Source organism: Ahaetulla prasina, chromosome 1, assembly GCF_028640845.1.
Source record: "Ahaetulla prasina isolate Xishuangbanna chromosome 1, ASM2864084v1, whole genome shotgun sequence".
NCBI classification, from domain to species: domain Eukaryota; kingdom Metazoa; phylum Chordata; class Lepidosauria; order Squamata; family Colubridae; genus Ahaetulla; species Ahaetulla prasina.
The window spans coordinates 78,876,553-78,896,024 of NC_080539.1; the positions used below are offsets into that span (position 1 = coordinate 78,876,553).

Consider the following 19,472-nt stretch of genomic DNA (forward strand, 5'->3'; position numbering starts at 1 on the left):
CCCATTGGCCACTTTACACATAATTTTCTCAGCTGAAAATAGGGTCATTCACATATTTATTTTTAATATATTTATTTCATTAGGTGATACTATCAGATTATAGTTCTCACTTGAATGCCAGATAGTCACAAAAAATTTGCTGTCTGAAGCCAAACTCATAGTGTCCCTCTATGACCAAAGTCTGATACCATTCTGGAATAAATTTCTGTCTCATTTTATTATTCTGCCTAAATTACATCTCTTTACTCTGCTAATCAAAAGACCAGATTTAGCTTTCCCAGTGAATTCTAGGAGATTAAAGTCTCATAGACGATCATCCCCATTCTCCTTCCCTTCTATCATAGTTGCTGAAACATCTGGAATTCTGGAAGCCAAATGTTAAATAGGGGCTTACATTCTTTGTCACCCAGCCAGATTTCAATCCAGTTCTTTTTACTCTTCCAGGAACAAGCTAGGAACAACCAATGGTTCCCTTCTTGGGCCACCACCATACAGCTGTAGCAGCCCCTACTCACTCACAATCATCTTAGGGCCATACAACTCTCTTATTGACTAAATACTTCAAACAATCTCTTGTGACAACTGCACTTCACTTTTCACACAATTTAAAATTTTGTTATTAATCATTACATCTCTACAAAGTTTGAGACTTTTCTGTTTGAAGAGTGATCAGTTCCATTTTATATTTCTATTAAAACATAGAATACTTAACCAATAATAACTTGATGAATTGTAGATCCTTTAGATACTGCTGAAAATTTGCTTTTTGTATCATAATCCTGAAGATAACCATACTGTTTATGCTCTTTGTAAGTATAGAAAATGACATCATTATCCCACAACACCATGGATGTTAATGCTGAAAGTATGACTTCCATTTGTATGGTACCAACAGTGGGTAAATCTAGGATAAAGTCTGTCAAAATCCATTTATCTGTATCTTCTTTATAGGTAACCAGGTATAATACGTTTTTGCTTATACAGCCAGTGCATTCTATTAGTATTGCAATTGAAGCAATAAGTGAGTCATAGCAAGCAGATACTATTAATAGAGTAACAGTTCTTTGTAATTTTAGTTTTTCTCTTAATAGTCCTACAGCTATCAATGGATGAAATTCATTGTCAGGATATCCAAGGAAAATTTCTTGTTGTGACCATAAAATGATTTCACTTAATTTTCTCTCCTGAAGGAAAACAAAATTATGAAAATAATGTTCCAAATTCTACAAAATAACAATAAGAAGATTACAATGTTTATAAAATATTTATTAAAATTAACAATTAGTATCATGACTTACTATATTTGCAGTTTATAAAAGGACAGTCAAAACCAGAGAAAAATAGTTTGTGCTTACATATAATTGCTATACTTCTAGCAGCCTAATGTATTTGTAATTTGACAAACTTGATATAGTATATTGATATTTGGAACTGATAAGAATATAGAGTTCAACTTCACTTAACTCAAACATTCAGGACAATGAATTGCTATTCTAATAAGAAAAGGTATTTCCCTAATTGAGAAAATGTAGTCACATTAACTTAATTAAAACAGATGTTTGTTTAGATTTTTGTTCTATGTATTTTTGGTTCTATATAGATCTGCATTTTGGTTCTATTACCTATGTATCTTCTCCTCTTTTATCTTCAATGTGCAGTTCTGTATTGCTATATAGATTAATTATTTCATACTAGAACAGGTACATCAAAGCAAAAAGAAAAGATTAATAAAAAGAAATCCATGTTGTAATAGCATATAAACGCTTACATAAAATGAGAACCACAAATGTGAACCAAACAGACCATGAGAAGAAAAACAATTTTATATTAGCATAACTGTAATTCTGCTTTTTTAAAAATTTTGGTACCAGTACATTCACAAGTCTGGCCAGCTGCATATCCAGAAGTTAATCAAACTGAGATTTTAGTAGAACGTCATTTTTACAAATATGAATTAGCTTTTAACTAATTTTCAATAGCGTCAATTAATAACTTTTAATATTAATAAATTTGAATTCCAGCCTCCCATGGAGGAACCATGGCCACCTTATAGTCAACTTTATATATTTTGTGGATTAAATAGAGGTACTAAAACAGATTCCTTGGCACACACAATCTCAATACTTGTCAAGATTTCAATATATTATTTTATTATTATTCACAGTACTTATCAGACCACCCAAATCTATGCTATTACATTCTGGGCAATATACCTACAGTAAGCACTTTCACTAGGGACCAAAAGTAATTCTTAAGCATACACTAAATAACAATAATTCTCAAGAAGGACTAAATACTGAAATGTCTTACTGTATTCCAGCCATTGACCAAAGCTAGGATAAGTGCCTAAATAAATAGAAAACTAAATTTACAATTCCTGATCAGTAATTATAACTTGCATAATAAAAACCTCACAGGTTGCCCTTGCCAGAGAAATCTATATAATATCCTGTACATTTGTTCCAATTTAGTACATTATGATGTAATAAATGTAAGAATGCTGTACATTCAGCCTAATCTCATTTACTCTATGCACTCTCTCTCATGCATTTCTCTTCCATTAAATCTTTTTCTGAGGTTCTATACCAGAGTATGCCTGATATGGAGAGCTTTCCCTTGAAGACCTGAAAATATATTCATGAGAGATAAGGTTGAAGGATGGCATAAAACAGTTGGCCTTTATCAGTGATGGCTAACCTTTTTGCCGTCGCATGCCAAAAGCGGGGGAAGCACGGGGGGGGGGGAGGTCATGCACACACGTGCCCACACCTGTAATTCAATGTGCTCTGCCCTCCATGCATGCATGCACTCCCCCTCTCCCCGCCTTTGGCATGTGATGGCATGGTGGGCTCAGAAGGTCCATTTTCTCCCTCCCCAGGCTCCAGAGGCTTTCTAGGAGCGTGGGGAGGGCGAAAACGGCCTTCCCCCCCCGGAGGCCGGAAACAGCCTGTTTCCCGACTTCTGGTGGCCCCAGAAGGCCGAAAATCAGCTGGCCATTGCGCACATGCACACTGCAGCTAAGCTAGGGTAACACTTGCATGTCCAGGTGGCATGCGAGCCATAGGTTTGCCATCATGGGCCTATATCAGAGATGGGTTCTACTTACCTTTACTACCGGTTTGCAACAGGAGCGCAGAAGCTTCTGCGCATGTGCAGAAGCCCCTTGATGATGTTGGGGTGGGTGGGCGGGGCCTCCCACCAGTTTTACTACCAGTTCTATAGAACCGTAGAGAACCGGGAGCAATCCACCAATGGGCTATATCATAAAGGGTTTTTTTTTTTTTTTTTTTTTGTTTACATTTATACCCCGCCCTTCTCCGAAGACTCAGGGCGGCTTACAGTGTATAAGGCAATAGTCTCATTCTATTTTGTATATTTTTTTACAAAGTCAACTTATTGCCCCCCCAACAATCTGGGTCCTCATTTTACCTACCTTATAAAGGATGGAAGGCTGAGTCAACCTTGGGCCGGGCTCGAACCTGCAGTAATTGCAGGCTACTGTGTTCTTAATAACAGGCTTTACCAGCGTGAGCTAAACCGGCCCCTGATGTAACATTCTTGAAGTTCTTATGTGAAATGATGCTGGAGGGAATGCAAGAGGCTCAAAGAATGCTATATCCCATGTCAGAAATCAGAGGATTGCCAAACTAGTGTATAAGAGTATGAGAGTATAATCCTGTTTGGATGAAATGAGATTGGATTTTGAAAAGATAAAAGACTTGGCTTATGGGCATCAAGCACTATTACTTCACTGCTTTACTCCAGGCACCTATCCACTCTTTGAACAATCCAATTTTTTTTGCATCTTCAGCCCCTCAATTACATCACAGCTTCTCAGGTGATTTGTCACTTGTCAACAGACAAGTTGGAGGGGTTGAAGGTGCAAAGAAGTTTGCATTGTTCACAGAGTGAACAGGTGTCTGGAGTACAACAGTGAAACAATATTGTCAGCTGACAATATGATTGTCAATCATATTGTCAATCAGTTGACAATCACTTTTATATGAGCCAGCAGTGTGCTGTAGCTATCAAAAAAGCCAATGTAAGCTGCAGTAAGAGAGGGGTAGAATTGAGATCACATGAACTATTAATACTGCTTTATAATGCCTTGGTAAAACCTCACTTGGAATATTGCATCTAGTTTTGGTCATCTCAATATAAAATAGATGTTGAGATTCTGGAAAGATTGCACAGAAGAGCAAAAAAGATTATTAGGGGACTGGAGGCTAAAACATATGAAGAACAGTTACAGTAATTAGTATGTCTAGTCTAGTGAAAAGAAAAACTTGGGGAGACACAATAACAGCATTCCAAAAGAGAAAAAATAAATAGAGAGAGAGAAGGGGGGGAAGTAGTAGCAACTAATAATAATAATAATAATAATAATATTTTAATTTGTATACCGCCCTTCTCCCGAAGGACTCATAACAAAAACAACAACAAAAAGGAATCATCCATCCATCATCTCTTGCCCGCTTCATACTTTAATTGCTATGCTTTAAAAGAGAGGAAAAAGGAAAAGCGAATCAAAACAATAAACAAGAGAATCATCTATCCATTGTCTCTTGCCTGCTTCAATACTTTAATTGCTATGCTTTTTTTTTTGACTTGCCTCCCAAATTCCTCTCTTAAATCTCCATCTATGTCTATTTTTTGGATGTCCAATCTAGGCGTTTCCCCCACCTCTACCCTCTTCCACTGTTTCTAATATTTCTACCCAGGCCTCTGCCTCCATTTCAAACATATCTTCCAACTCTCTTAATATGTTTTGCCACTGGTTTAATTCATCAATCACTATTGTTTTCATTGTTATCTCCTCTTTGTCTTCTTCCTTCTCTGTTTCTTCATTTGACTCTTCCCTAGGCATCTTGGTCTTGTATCTTATTTTTTAAAAAAATGATTTTTATCCATCAGTCCAAGAACTATTTATTCAGTCTTTGCATTACCCTTCAAGGAGTACACTAGTCCCAGTACTTTATGTCTCATAGGTTAACAATCAGTTCCATTTAAGTAGTCCCAGAGGTTATCAAAAAAGCCAATGTAAGCTGCAGTAAGAGAGGGGTAGAATTGAGATCACATGAACTATTAATACTGCTTTATAATGCCTTGGTAAAACCTCACTTGGAATATTGCATCTAGTTTTGGTCATCTCAATATAAAATAGATGTTGAGATTCTGGAAAGATTGCACAGAAGAGCAAAAAAGATTATTAGGGGACTGGAGGCTAAAACATATGAAGAACAGTTACAGTAATTAGTATGTCTAGTCTAGTGAAAAGAAAAACTTGGGGAGACACAATAACAGCATTCCAAAAGAGAAAAAATAAATAGAGAGAGAGAAGGGGGGGAAGTAGTAGCAACTAATAATAATAATAATAATAATAATATTTTAATTTGTATACCGCCCTTCTCCCGAAGGACTCATAACAAAAACAACAACAAAAAGGAATCATCCATCCATCATCTCTTGCCCGCTTCATACTTTAATTGCTATGCTTTAAAAGAGAGGAAAAAGGAAAAGCGAATCAAAACAATAAACAAGAGAATCATCTATCCATTGTCTCTTGCCTGCTTCAATACTTTAATTGCTATGCTTTTTTTTTTGACTTGCCTCCCAAATTCCTCTCTTAAATCTCCATCTATGTCTATTTTTTGGATGTCCAATCTAGGCGTTTCCCCCACCTCTACCCTCTTCCACTGTTTCTAATATTTCTACCCAGGCCTCTGCCTCCATTTCAAACATATCTTCCAACTCTCTTAATATGTTTTGCCACTGGTTTAATTCATCAATCACTATTGTTTTCATTGTTATCTCCTCTTTGTCTTCTTCCTTCTCTGTTTCTTCATTTGACTCTTCCCTAGGCATCTTGGTCTTGTATCTTATTTTTTAAAAAAATGATTTTTATCCATCAGTCCAAGAACTATTTATTCAGTCTTTGCATTACCCTTCAAGGAGTACACTAGTCCCAGTACTTTATGTCTCATAGGTTAACAATCAGTTCCATTTAAGTAGTCCCAGAGGTTATCAAAAGCCCCTTTATGTCCTCTTTACAAATTCAATCCTCTAGTATAATATTCAAATGTCTCTTTAATTGAATCACTTCCTCATTTTCATATTTGGATCTCCAGTACTCGTTGTTGTTGTTAGTTGTGAAGTCGTGTCCAATTCATTGTGACCCCATGAACAACTTTCCTCCAGGCCTTCCTGTCCTCTACCATTCCCCAGAGACCATTTAAACTCCAGTACTCATAGGGTAGCTAAACATAATCCAATGGAATTTTCATTTTCACTGTCTTTCAGTTTACTACTCCATCACATTTTGGTTATAAAACAATTGTGAAAGCAGAATAAGTTTTGTAAATAAATAATTCCAACATTTAAAAATGCTTCTTCCCAGTACCGCTTCTTCCCAGTTTGGGAGTCCAATTTTCTGTTTATTTCAAAATCTATTATTTACTCTTCTGCACCTTTCATTTCCAGTTGGGTATTTCTTCAAGAGTGCCCCTAAAATGCTTAAACACCACTTTAGTTCTGAGCAAATGATTCTGAATTGTTTCTTGGGGTTAGGTTTAAAGCGAAAGAAAAATCCTCTCCCCCAGTTCCAACACAGCTCACCTTCTTCTCTCCAGCACCAGTCTTAGCTGTTCTTCGGTTATCTCAACTTTGTAACAGCCATTTTTAGGCTGCTACTTCTTCCTGCCATGGCTGAGCGGGAGAAAAAACCCTGGGCTAAACAGGAGAGCTGTGACTCTCCCTAACCTCACAGGTTGCCTCTGTTTGCTTCACTGCCCCTACAGGGTGGCTTTGGCTCCCTCCGGAGCCCAGAAACATGAAGAATTCAGCACAGGGAATGCGGAGACCCGTTCCTCTGTGTCTGTACCGCTGTGATGTCAATCAGAAGTCTTCTTTTCCACAACATTCCAATATTTGAGGGGCTGCCACCTGATTTCCAGCTCCATAACATTTTTCTATCGCATTTCTCACCTTCGGGTACAGGAAACAAAATTTTGTGGGACTAAAAAAAAGTTCAATCAATTCCACCTTCTCACGAAAAAAAAAGATCTCATGAGAAGTTGGAATTGATTGAACTTTTTTTTTAGTCCCACAAACTTTTGTTTCCCTGCCAGCTGCTCCGTTTCCTGTTTCTCCATTGCAGTGCAGCACCCAGGATCCACTTTGACAGCAGGGGTAATTTAACAATTGGTTCGTCTAGGTTCAGGTTGGCCATCACGGGAGGTTTGTCCCGCATGTACGGCGGAGCTGGAGGACGGGGATGGGCCACACCTTCCACAATAGCCAACCTGACCCTGGGCGAACCCGTTGTTAAATTATTCTGCCACTACTAGATGACTTCCACAGTACCTTCCAATTCTGTTATTCTATGTTCTAAAGAGCACCCTCAGTTGATACAACTTAAGATAGGGCTTCGTTGTGAAGTTCTAGTTGCTACTGACAGAGTTCAAATGGGAAAAGTACCTCCTCAGCATAATCAAATTTTAATACCAGAACCAAACATTTAGGGCTCTCAAGATCAAACCAACACCTTCAATGACGAAACGAGGACAGCAATAAAGATGTTTCAAAATATATATGATTACAATGGCTTTCACATGATTGACCATTTTAAATGTCAGAATTTCTGGATTGTCTTCAATGTCAGAACCATAGAGAGCACCTGGAATATTCTAACATAAGCATTATTGTAGCATAAACAATAGCAGCCATGTGTTCCCCCCTCCCCCCCAGTATCAGATAAGGCAGGTGAAATTATAACTAAGTACACTAGGCCACTAGTATTTAGACATTGAGAAAAATCCCCAAACTGCTATTGTGATCCTTAAAGTATTTCTTTAAGAAAGAAAGCAACCCTGCCATAACTATGTCATATAGACTAAACTCCAATTTACTCATCCTGACATAATCTATCATTTCATATAATTCATGTAGTCTATCAGAGTTGTTAAACATTTCACCTGATCTGATGTCATAGATTAGTTGCATATTATATGAAGCACTGATGTATTTATTTTAAGGATGAGTACAGCTTCCTTTATAATAAATATAAAACAACATTTTATAAATACTCACAGTCAAAGGATATTCTCCAGAACACCAAGTTTGGGTTCGTATTCCAATAAATTTTACATGTGGAAAATACACCTCTCCAATATTGATAACTTCGCCTACTCTTGCCTGATAAAGCATGTTTTCAATCAGAATGAAGACATTTGGAAAAACAATTCCTAGTGCTTTGACTTTGTGTATCATGGTAGATGGTATGAGTCCTGAAGGAAATTTTATTTCTTCTACATTTAAAAATCCATTGCTAGTGTGGAAGATACCATCAACTGTCACTATGTAACCTGTTCTTGGATAACAAGGATACCATTCTATTATGGCTTCACTACCAGCTGGAAGAGTGACAGAAATTCCTGTTTTTGAGCCTAATGTATATTTAGGCTGGGCAATAATAAAAGGAATATCCTGAACAAAACAATCCTGAAAAGTAACCACTTTGCCAACAATGGTTGCCACGTTGTCATTTGTTTGGCTAGGTACTTCAAACATCCATATTCTGAAAACAAGCAAAAAGGTAATACAATTAGCTATTATATTTTTATAAACAAAGTATTTGAATATGTTTTTCATCAATATGATTTATTCTCTAATTCTTTTTAATAATGTTTACCTATAAGCTTCAATTACTTCCCAATTAAATGCTGAACTTAAGTCCTAAAAAGCAAATTTTGCTGAAGAATTCAGTGAAAATAATAAATTGGTTAAATAGCATTTCAATTTAACATTTCAATCTATATTTATATTTCAATATCCACAAGCAGATCTATACAAACATATTCTATCAATAGTTTAAAGCTGTAGCTATGAAGTATATTGTATTTATATTCTCAGTAGCACAGTTCTTGTACTTATCAAATGGTTACTGAGCACTAATTCATTTTAGAATGATCACTAATCTAATGCCTCACATGTACAAACAGATTTCAGAGGCGCTCTTGTCCGAATTATCAACAAATGTATATATTTGAGGAAAATAAATGCAGTGTAATCTGCATTTATTAAGTGAAACATCATGTGACTGACTTGCAATTTTGCTAACAGCTTCTTTATTGATTTTTTCAGAAGCTTATTGTGAAGCATGCAAATGGCAATCATGTGACTGTAGGACGCTGCAATAGTCATAAACGCTCAGTGGTTGCAAAGCACTTGAATTTTGATAATTGCAAGGATGCTGTGATGGGCATAAGTGCTAGGACTAATTGTAAAATTATTTTTCCAGTGTCTTTAAACCGTTGTTAAACAGTGCAGTAGTTAAGCTTGAACTAAGAGAATCTGTAGCTCAGGCCTGAACTGTGGAGTTCTTGATGCTTTCTTAGTTTGGTTGTTTGCCAGCAGATGTTTCATTACCATGTTTCCCCAGTCTTAGTTTCTTTTGGGCTTGAAAATAAGCTTTTGGGCTTATTTTCAGGGAGATCTTATATTTTTAAGGGTAGGAGGCGGCAAGCGCAGGGACCGATGGGAGTCACGAGCGCAGCTATTGCTGGCCCCACACTGTCTGTCTGCTTGCCCACAACTGCAATAGGCCAAGCTCTCAGCATGCCCTGACCTCCACCCGCTCTTTCTGCTGGCCCAGCTGCTCCTGGGATACTTCTCGGCCATGGCAGGCATCATGGTGGCCACCAAGTGGCTGCCCATGCTGCTGCTGGCCTTGCTCGGGCTCTTTGCCTTCCTGGCAGGGCAGATGGAGGGAGGGGCATGCTGAAAGCTTGGCCCTGAATGAGGCTGTGAGTAAGTAGTGGGATGGAGAGGGTAGGGCCAGTGGTAACTGCCCAAACACTTTTTGCCCAGAGGAAGACAAAGCTTCATTTTCTTGCAAAGGGGACAGTTTGAAATTGAATGATTAGCTTTGCAAGATTAGCTTTGCAAGCAGATGAAGCTTTGTCTCCCTCTGAGCGAAAAATGCACAGCAGAGCCAGGTGGAGGCAGAGGTGATCCAAACACACCATCCATTCCGTTCCACCACTTCTTGGTTTGCCTGTGGATGCGCCAAGCAGGCACCCACACAGGGCATCAGGATTGCCTGCCTTCCCCATCCCCCATGTCTCTTCCTCCACTTGCTGCCGGTGCTGCTGCGCAAACCTCATGCGAGCCTCCTGTGAGTCAAGCTGCCACGCAGCACATCCAGATCGCCTGTCTTCTCCCCCCTCTGCCTCCATGCTTGGGCTTATAAGTATTTGTGCTGTGCCAAGGGGCTGGTAGGCTGTGGCTGCTGCGAGACACCGTTGGCCCCCGTGCACTAACCACCTCTTGTGATGGCCACGCCCATTCCCCTGGGCTTATTTTTGGGGTAAGGCTTATATTAGGTCCGCCACAAAAAAATCAAGCTAGGGTCTTATTTTTGGGGAAACACGGTAGTAATATCATCACTGCAAGAGTAATATGGAGTGGAATCCATTACTTATGTTGGAAAACCAACTGTGACATTTATATCTTTTTCAATAGTCATCTAGTTTACAGCCATTCCATCATAGTTTTACAGGCTACCAAACCAAGTTTTTCAATGGTGAGTTTTATTCAGTCTGTCCCAGAAATTGAATTAGAAGGTGTGTTAGTAGCTTTTTATGTATGTCTCAAGATAAGGTAGAATACAATAGAATATGAGATTGGATCTCAATGTTACATTTTTACAAGGGCAGATTATTTCCACATATGAAATTTTATATTTTACATCCAACACTGCTGATGATACAGTATTGAATTGTAACACTTGCTGAAACCTATTGCTTGTATGATGATCTAGGTACAATGCAGGACTAGGAAAATTTGCTATGGCCAACTCGCCACAGGACAACTTGCCACATGTTCTGACCAAAAACCAAGAGAGTTTTTGGGATTAGTCCCAAAAACCCTATTTTTATTTCAACAGCTGTGAATTCTGTTCATTCACAGCCCATAATGAGTCACAAATAGTTTGTAAAGAGTCCAACAAATGTCTACCACAGTCCTTCAGGATAAGGCTGATAAGCACCCACCTTTATCTCCCTTGACATGCTGCCAAAGACCTAATTGGCAATTAGCTTTGCAAGGATACACGGAGCACAGAGTCAAAATGGAGCTTCAGAATTTAAACCGACCAGAACGAACAAAGTTGTTTCCTGCAAAGGCTCACGTGCCTTTGTGTCTTATGAGAGGGGCCAATCATCTCCAAGTCTTACTCCCAAGTCATCCCTTTAACTGATCTTGCCTTCTAGCAACTCTGTGCATGTGCATACTGGGAACAGGCTCCCCATTCCTCTGCCTCGCTGATGTCAGACTCTGGAGGCTCCGGAGTCAGCACATAACTCCCAGATGGCCCTGGCCCCATCCCTGCCTCCAATATAGAGCCCTCATCTGAGCCTTCCCCAGACTCCAGGACTGGCCCATGTTCCTCCCCAGCCTCCTCATTGTCTGACTCTGCTGCCAGCTCTGGAGGCTGCTGGTGAACCACAACACCACAGAGCAATTCAACATTGCAGTAATCATTTCATTCAGGTACTTTTATTATTGATGACCATGTTTTTATCAAAATCATTGTAAACTTGTATTTCTGGATTGGCTTTCTTTATTTCATTATTATTGGCCCTGGTTCTGTCAAAATTAATTTATCTTTTGTATTTGTTGAAGATGTCCCCTGGTGTGTTCGTTGTGACGAGTTGTCCTGTGGGGAGTTGGTGTAGTGAATTCACCATGGCACGTTGACCGTGGTGAGTTGTTCCATTCCAGTACAATGTTGCTTTGAAGGGTACATTGCTAAAAGGCCCACTTATACCTTGGAAATTTTAAAATAATAGCTAAGCTTACATCTGCTAATCCCAATAATTTGGTAATTATTTTTTCATTTAGTTGGTGGGGGAGTTTCATACAATTAATTTATCAGTGGTGGTAGTGCAGTATTTGAAAATTTTTATCAAATGGATTGTGATTTTTCTCATAATGCTTTCAATCTGCATCTCACTATTTTGCCTCAGAAAAATTTCATGCAAATTCTTTCTTCATATGCCTTGCATTTCTCTTCCCTTCCCGACTTATTAAGTACAAGGCACTTATTTATTGGTACATATAACATTGATTTTAAAATTGGTGAGTTTCAAGAGAAATGGAATTACATTCCAAGAGAAATGGAATTACACACTACTGAGAAACAATTTTTTAAAATATCTAGAATAATTCAATTTTTGCAGAAATAGAATGAATTTTAAAAAATACATCATAGCAAGGATTAAGGCCAGCACCCTGAAAAACTGATGGTCACATGGGGAAAAAAAGATATATTACAGATGGAAAATAATGTGTTTGACAAAGACATAGCTGGCTAATTGGAAAAAAGGCATATTTATCAGAAGGCAAAGCAAATATAAATTATTTTTGCAGACAGCGTTGTATCACAATTCATCTAACCATTAATCATGAACTTGCTACATGGGGAGCAAACATAACTTTTCAGACACTATTTAATTCTAATATTGTTATTAGGGCTGCTAATGATTGTCAGTTAGCATTATCTGGAAGGCTACATGTTTGCTACCCCTTCATTTGTCATTTCAAAAGCATTGCATTACTTTATAAAATGTAATTAAAAGAACAGTACCCATTAATAAATGATTTGCTAGTATATTCCGTTTCTGTAAATAATGTTCTAATGCTAGGTGCCTGTCCCAAATTCCAGAACTGCCTACTAAGGGTCCTAGAATACTGTGAAATAAAAACAGTTATTATTTTTAAGAGAATTTTTAAAAATTCTTTTGTTAAATATAAATATAACTTCATTTGCATGAAGTTCTACTTCTTAGAAGAGATAAGTTAACAATACCTTACACACTGTAAGCCGCCCTGAGTCTTCGGAGAAGGGCGGGATATAAATGTAAATTAAAAAAAAATACAAAAATAATAATGATTAGTATGAAATTTATATATTTTTACTGTGAGTTGACCAACCATAAAATTTATTATAAAACCATAAAACAATGCAGTGTCACAGTCTCGAAAGTGACAAAGAATTCTAATATAATGGCTCAGAATAACTAGAGTATGATCCTTTATGGAAGAGAATTTTTTTAAAGATTATTTCTTAATAAAGTAATTTTTTCTACAATATTTAAACTGATGAAACTGAAGGCTATAGGAAAAGAACAAATTACAAGCTCAAGAACAAGCCAAATATAAGTAGAAAAAGGGTTTTGGAGGTCTTTCAAAAATAGCTTAATTGAATGATGTGAAAAAGATAAAAAGGTTATTACTTGGAGAGGAAAAAAAGTGAGTTTATGTTATTTATTTATTTATTTATTAATGAAATTTATATGGCCTCCCATCTCACAGAAAGTGACTCTGTGCAATATATAACAAATATTCCAACTAGAGTTGCATGCAACAAAAATTCCAAAATGCAAGAGATTATGCACTGCCTCAAATGATATGGAACTCATTTAATGATATAAGATTTAACATATCAATAAGCTGCAAGCAAACATGTAGGGTAGAATTTCTGGAAAACTCTGATTAGATGTATCTCAACTCAGATGTTATTAACTAATAACTTGGTCCCATGCCATGTAGGGGTTTAAAGATGATAACTAGAACCTTGAAGTAGGAAACTGGGAGACACTGCAATTGTACAATAGAAGTGTGTTCTGGACAGCTTCTGACTGATCTTCAGGAACAGCCCAATGTAAAGTTTATTGCAGTACCCAAAGCTGAAGTGACAAGGCATGAGTAATTGTGAGCAAAGTTCCCTATCCAGAAAAGGTTGCAATTGATGAGCAAGACAAATCCATACAAAGGCCCTCTCACTGCCCCAGCTCTCCCCTAGGAGGAGAAGCTACATATTCCAAATGGCTGGGTGGCAGCACTCCAGGTCCACTCCTATCTCTCATATGAGGGAAGCAGAAAAGACCCAGCTACACCCAGCCCTCACTCCTACTACCAGAATATGTAAAGGAGCCTGGATCGTGCAAGTGTCCTTAATCCAGGTGCTTGCCAGCCACCAACATAACCATCCTGTATCTCTGCCTTGGGATCTCCACTACCACATTGATCACAGGAAGTTTCAGTCCAGAGTTGTCCATGATAGGAATAGGGTATGTTTAGTTTAATGAAAGAAGACTAGGGGTGACATGATAGCAGTGTTCCAATATTTTAGGGGTTGTCACAAATAAGAGGCAGTCAAGCTATTCTCCAAAGCACCTGAAGGCAGGACAATAAGCAATGGATAGAAACTAATCAAGGAGAGAAGCAACTTAGAACTAAGGAGAAATTTCCTGACAGTGAGAACAATTAATCAGTGGAACTATTTGCCTCCAGAAGTTGTGGATGCTCCAACATTGGAAGTTTTTAAGAAGAGATTGGACAACTATTTATCTGAAATGGTATAGGATCTTCTGCATGAGCAGGGAGTTAGAGTAGAAGACCTCCAAGGTCCCTTCTAACTCTAATATTCTGTTCTGTTATAGGCAAGAACCCATCAAAATGGCTGCTATAACTTATGGCTGCTTGAGGAGCAGCCACAAAACACATCCTACCCCCTCCCCCAGATATGCTGCTGTTCCCTGCACCCAGTACAGCAGACAGTCTGATCACTAAAGTCTACAATGGTTAAGACCCTGTAACCACCACCAGTTCCTTGTTCTGTGCCAGCCCAGTGTCTCTGTTTTCTCTGAAGTAGCAGAGTCAAGATAGAGGATAGGAGTCTAAGCCACTAGTCCATTTCCATCTGCTCCACTGCACCCTCTGGAGCTCATTCCATGTCGCCCATCAGTTGGAATAAAGGCCTGCACATGATGGCTTGCTCTAAAGAATCCCTACAATGGAAGGCAAGTTTTACTTAGCTCCTGCCAGGGGGATGTTGATGGAGGTTCCACTAGCCTTTTCGAGTGATTTGGTCCACTGTCACCTCACTGGTTAACTGCACTGCTGCTATTCCCGTTCCTCCCACCAGCCCAAAGCATTGACACTATCATTGCTGGCCACCCATTGATCTGACTGGGACAACCAAACACCTCTGTACACCATACACAACTAGGTGAGCCCATCAACAGGCATCCACCTTGGTGCTATGATGGAAAAAACAAGAATACATCAACAAAACCCTTTTTCATTGAAAAGTTTTCTTATCTTTTCCCTTCTCTTCTCTTTTAATTGAATTCTCCCTTTGTTGTTGTTCATCTCCTTTGATCCACAATCCCCCATATGCAGCCATTAAATTTATAAAATCTGATTCAGAACACATTTTTCAAAAAATCAATTGAATTACCATTCAGTGGGATTGAAGTTATCTGTTTTCTCTTCAGCTGCCATTCCTTGAAAAGATTCTTGTGCAGCAATTAAGGAAAAAATATATTTTTTAAATGTGTCGAACTTCCAGATAGTGCCAGATTAATGAAATAGATAAAAGAAGCAATTTCACTTTGCTTCTGAAAATGTGATAGCATTATTATGTATACCATGTAAATTATAAGGACACTCTTTTGGAACAAAATAAAATACGTACTATTGATGGTGAACTGGCAGTGTTTAGCTTTTCCTTCCTGTCTGCACTTTCTGGATCAAATAACCATACCTTTATAACCTGACAAAAAATAAAGATTAGTATTACAGAAGAAGACTTTTTGTTTTCATGAATAATGCTTTTTAAAATTTCTATAAATGTTATTTAATTATTAAAAGAAGTAATTGTATTTGTTTAGTTAATAAATTGAAAGAATTTTATTATTATTAGAAAATATGATTAATTTTCCCAGAGTTAATGAGAAAGGGAATGGGATTATTCTGCTTATATACTAGTATTCATGATTTCATGGATTTCACAAAACACCTTATCACTAACAATTAGCACCCAGATATGCAAGGATTAATATCAAGATTTATTTAATCAATATTTTTTTAATTTAATCAAATTTTTTTACCGCCCTATCTCCCGAAGGACTCAGGGCGGTTTACAGCCAGATAAAATAGAACAAGACTAAATACAGGATAAAAACAATATTTTAAAAACTTATTAAATTAGGCCAAATTTAAAATTATAATTAAAATAGTAAAAAAACCCATTTAAAAACTAAAATCCTAGGCCAGTCCTGCGCAAATAAATAGATGTGTCTTCAGCTCGCGGTGAAAGGTTCGAAGGTCAGGAAGTTGGCGGAGTCCTGGGGGAAGTTCATTCCAGAGGGTGGGAGCCCCCACAGAGAAGGCCCTTCCCCTGGGTGTCGCCAGTCGACACTGCCTGACGGACGGCACCCTAAGGAGTCCCTCTCTGTGAGAACGTACGGGTCGGTGGGAGGCAATCGGTGGCAGTAGACGGTCCCGTAAGTAACCCGGCCCTATGCCATGGAGCGCTTTAAAGATAGTGACCAAAACCTTGAAGCGTACCCGAAAGACCACAGGTAGCCAGTGCAGCCTGCGCAGGAGTGATGTCACATGGGAGCCACGAGCGACTCCCTCTATTACCTGCGCAGCTGCATTCTGAACTAACTGGAGCCTCCGGATGCTCTTCAAGGGGAGCCCCATGTAGAGAGCATTGCAGTAATCCAAGCGAGAGGTCACGAGAGCATGAGTGACCGTGCATAGGGCATCCCGGTCAAGGAAGGGGCGCAACTGGCGAATCAGGCGAACCTGATAAAAAGCTCTCCTGGAGACGGCCGTCAAGTGATCTTCAAACGACAGCCGCCCATCCAAGTTGTGCACCCTTTCCATCGGGGCCAATAACTCGCCCCCAACAGTCAGCCGCGGCTGCAGCTGACTGTACCAGAGTGCCGGCATCCACAGCCACTCTGTCTTGGAGGGAATGAGTTTGAGCCTGTTTCTCCCCATCCAGACCCGTACAGCTTCCAGACACCGGGACAGCACTTCGATAGCTTCGTTGGGGTGGCCCGGGGTGGAGAAGTACAGCTGAGTGTCATCAGCGTACAGTTGGTACCTCACCCCAAAACCACTGATGATCTCACCCAGCGGCTTCATATAGATGTTGAACAGGAGAGGCAAGAGAATCGACCCTTGCGGCACCTCACAAGTGAGACGCCTCGGGGTCGACCTCTGCCCCCCTGCCAACACCGTCTGCGACCGGTCAGAGAGATAGGAGGAGAACCACCGATAAACGGTGCCTCCCACTCCCAAACCCTCCAACCGGTGCAGCAGGATACCATGGTCGATGGTATCAAAAGCCGCTGAGAGGTCTAATAGGACCAAGGCAGAGGAATAACCCCTATCCCTGGCCCTCCAGAGATCATCAACCAACGCGACCAAAGCTGTCTCCGTGCTGTATCCGGTCCGAAAGCCGGACTGGAACGGGTCCAGATAGACAGTTTCATCCAGGTACCGGGGTAATTGACATGCCACCACACTCTCTACAACCTTCGCCACAAAGCGAAGGTTGGAGACCGGACGATAATTTCCTAAAACAGTTGGGTCCAGGGAAGGCTTTTTGAGGAGGAGTCTCACTACCGCCTCTTTCAAGGCGGCAGGGACAACCCCTTCCAACAAAGAAGCATTGATAATCCCCTGGAGCCAGCCTTGTGTCACCTCCTGTGTGGCCAGCACCAACCAGGAGGGGCACGGGTCCAGCAAACATGTGGTGGCATTCAACCTCCCCAGCAACCTGTCCATGTCCTCAGGAGCCACAGGATCAAATCCATCCCAAACAGTCTCAACAAGACGAGTCTCCGACCTCTCACCTGGATCTACCCAATTTTGATCCAGACCATCCCGAAGCTGAGCGATTTTATCATATAGATAAGCACTAAACTCCTCGGCACGCCCTTGTAGCGGGTCATCCCACACCCCCTGTTGAAGGAGAGAGCGGGTCACCCGAAACAGGGCGGCCAGGCGGTTATCTGCCGACGCAATGAGGGAGGAGACGTAAAAATGCCTCGCTTCCCTCAATGCCACTAGATAGGTCCTACTATAAGACCTAACTAGTGTCCGATCAGCCTCCGAACGGCTGGATCTCCAGGCACTCTCTAGGCGTCTTCTCCGGCGTTTCATCTCCCTCAGCTCCTCAGAGAACCAAGGAGCTGGTTGAGACTTACGCCGGGTCAGAGGCCGCAAAGGCATGACACGGTCTAGAGCCCCAGCCATGGCCAGTTCCCAAGCCGCGACTAGTTCTTCAGCCGTGCCGTGGGCAAGACCCTCAGGGAATGGCCCAAGCTCCGTCAGGAACCTCTCTGGGTCCATCAGGTGCCTGGGACAGAACCAACGCATTGGTCCCGTCTCCCTGCGGTATTGAGTGGCGGTCCAAAAGTCCAGACGAAGGAGAGAATGATCTGACCATGACAATGGCTCAGTAACTACATCTCCCAAAACCAGATCATTCACCCACTGTCCAGAGATAAAAATCAAATCCAGTGTGCCTCCCCCAATGTGGGTAGGGCCATCAACTACTTGCGTCAGGTCCAAGGCCATCATGGAGGCCATGAACTCCCGAGCCGTCGTCGATGACATGCCGGTAGATGACAGGTTAAAGTCCCCCATGACCATAAGTGTAGGGGTCTCAACCGCCACCCCAGCAAGCACCTCCAACAGCTCGGGCAGGGCTGTTGTCATGCAGCAAGGAGCCAGGTACGTGACCAACAAGCCCAACTGACCTCTATGGCCCCACTTCACAAAGAGGGATTCACAACTGGCAATCTGAGGAACAGTGGTCTCCTTCGGTTCTAGACTCTCTTTTATAACAACCGCCACCCCCCCACCCCTACCTTGGGCCCTCGGTTCATGGAATGCTCAGAAACCCGGTGGGCACATTTCAACAAGGGGCACCCCCCCTTCCATGCCCAACCAGGTTTCTGTAATGCCCATAAGGTCCGCGGAGCCCCCCTGTATAAGATCACGAATTAGGGGGGCTTTGTTAACCACGGACCATGTATTGCACAACATCACCCGAAGGCCCAAGCTCTGAGGATCCTGACCATCCGGGGAACAGGAGAAGTCTCAGGGGTCGGGGCGCGTGATTGCTTTCAAACAGCGAGCACGCACCCCCCAAAAAAAGATTAATACTAGACCAATAATCAAGAAGTAAACAATATCCCAACCAAGAACTCAGACAAACAACCTAATAGTAAACAACAGCCTAAACAAGGAACCACCAAGACCACCCCCACCAATACTGACAGGCAAACCATAGTATATAAACAGAGAACAAATCTCTTTCCCTTTTACCACTGATGATGTTACCTAGCCAGGTAATAAAATGTCTCAAGAAAACAACCAAGCTCAGAGAGCATCAAGGATTATACAACCTTAACACTATCAACCACACATTTAAATAATTTATACAGTGCCTCAAGCTGGAATGGTAGTTTTTTACTTTAATAAAAGATTTATCAGATATAAGCGTGTAACCTTTTACCAGCTCTGAGAGTATAAATGATGATAGGGGATGAGAATTAATAAGGAAGTCATGGCTTTTGCTAAAACATGTGCTAATATTATCC

The 19,472-nt window shown here is 40.4% G+C and overlaps 1 protein-coding gene across 1 annotated transcript in view; it reads right to left on the bottom strand.

Annotated features, from left to right (window-relative positions):
* The window catches only part of CATSPERE (catsper channel auxiliary subunit epsilon), a 72,082-nt gene that overhangs the window by 36,894 nt on the left and 15,716 nt on the right, over window positions 1-19,472 (bottom strand). Inside the window, exons 3-4 of the mRNA XM_058170968.1 lie at window positions 8,089-8,575; window positions 713-1,223 (exon numbers count right to left, since the gene is read on the bottom strand). Coding sequence (XP_058026951.1) covers window positions 713-1,223; window positions 8,089-8,575 — 998 coding nt within the window. The remainder of the gene's footprint in view (window positions 1-712; window positions 1,224-8,088; window positions 8,576-19,472) is intronic.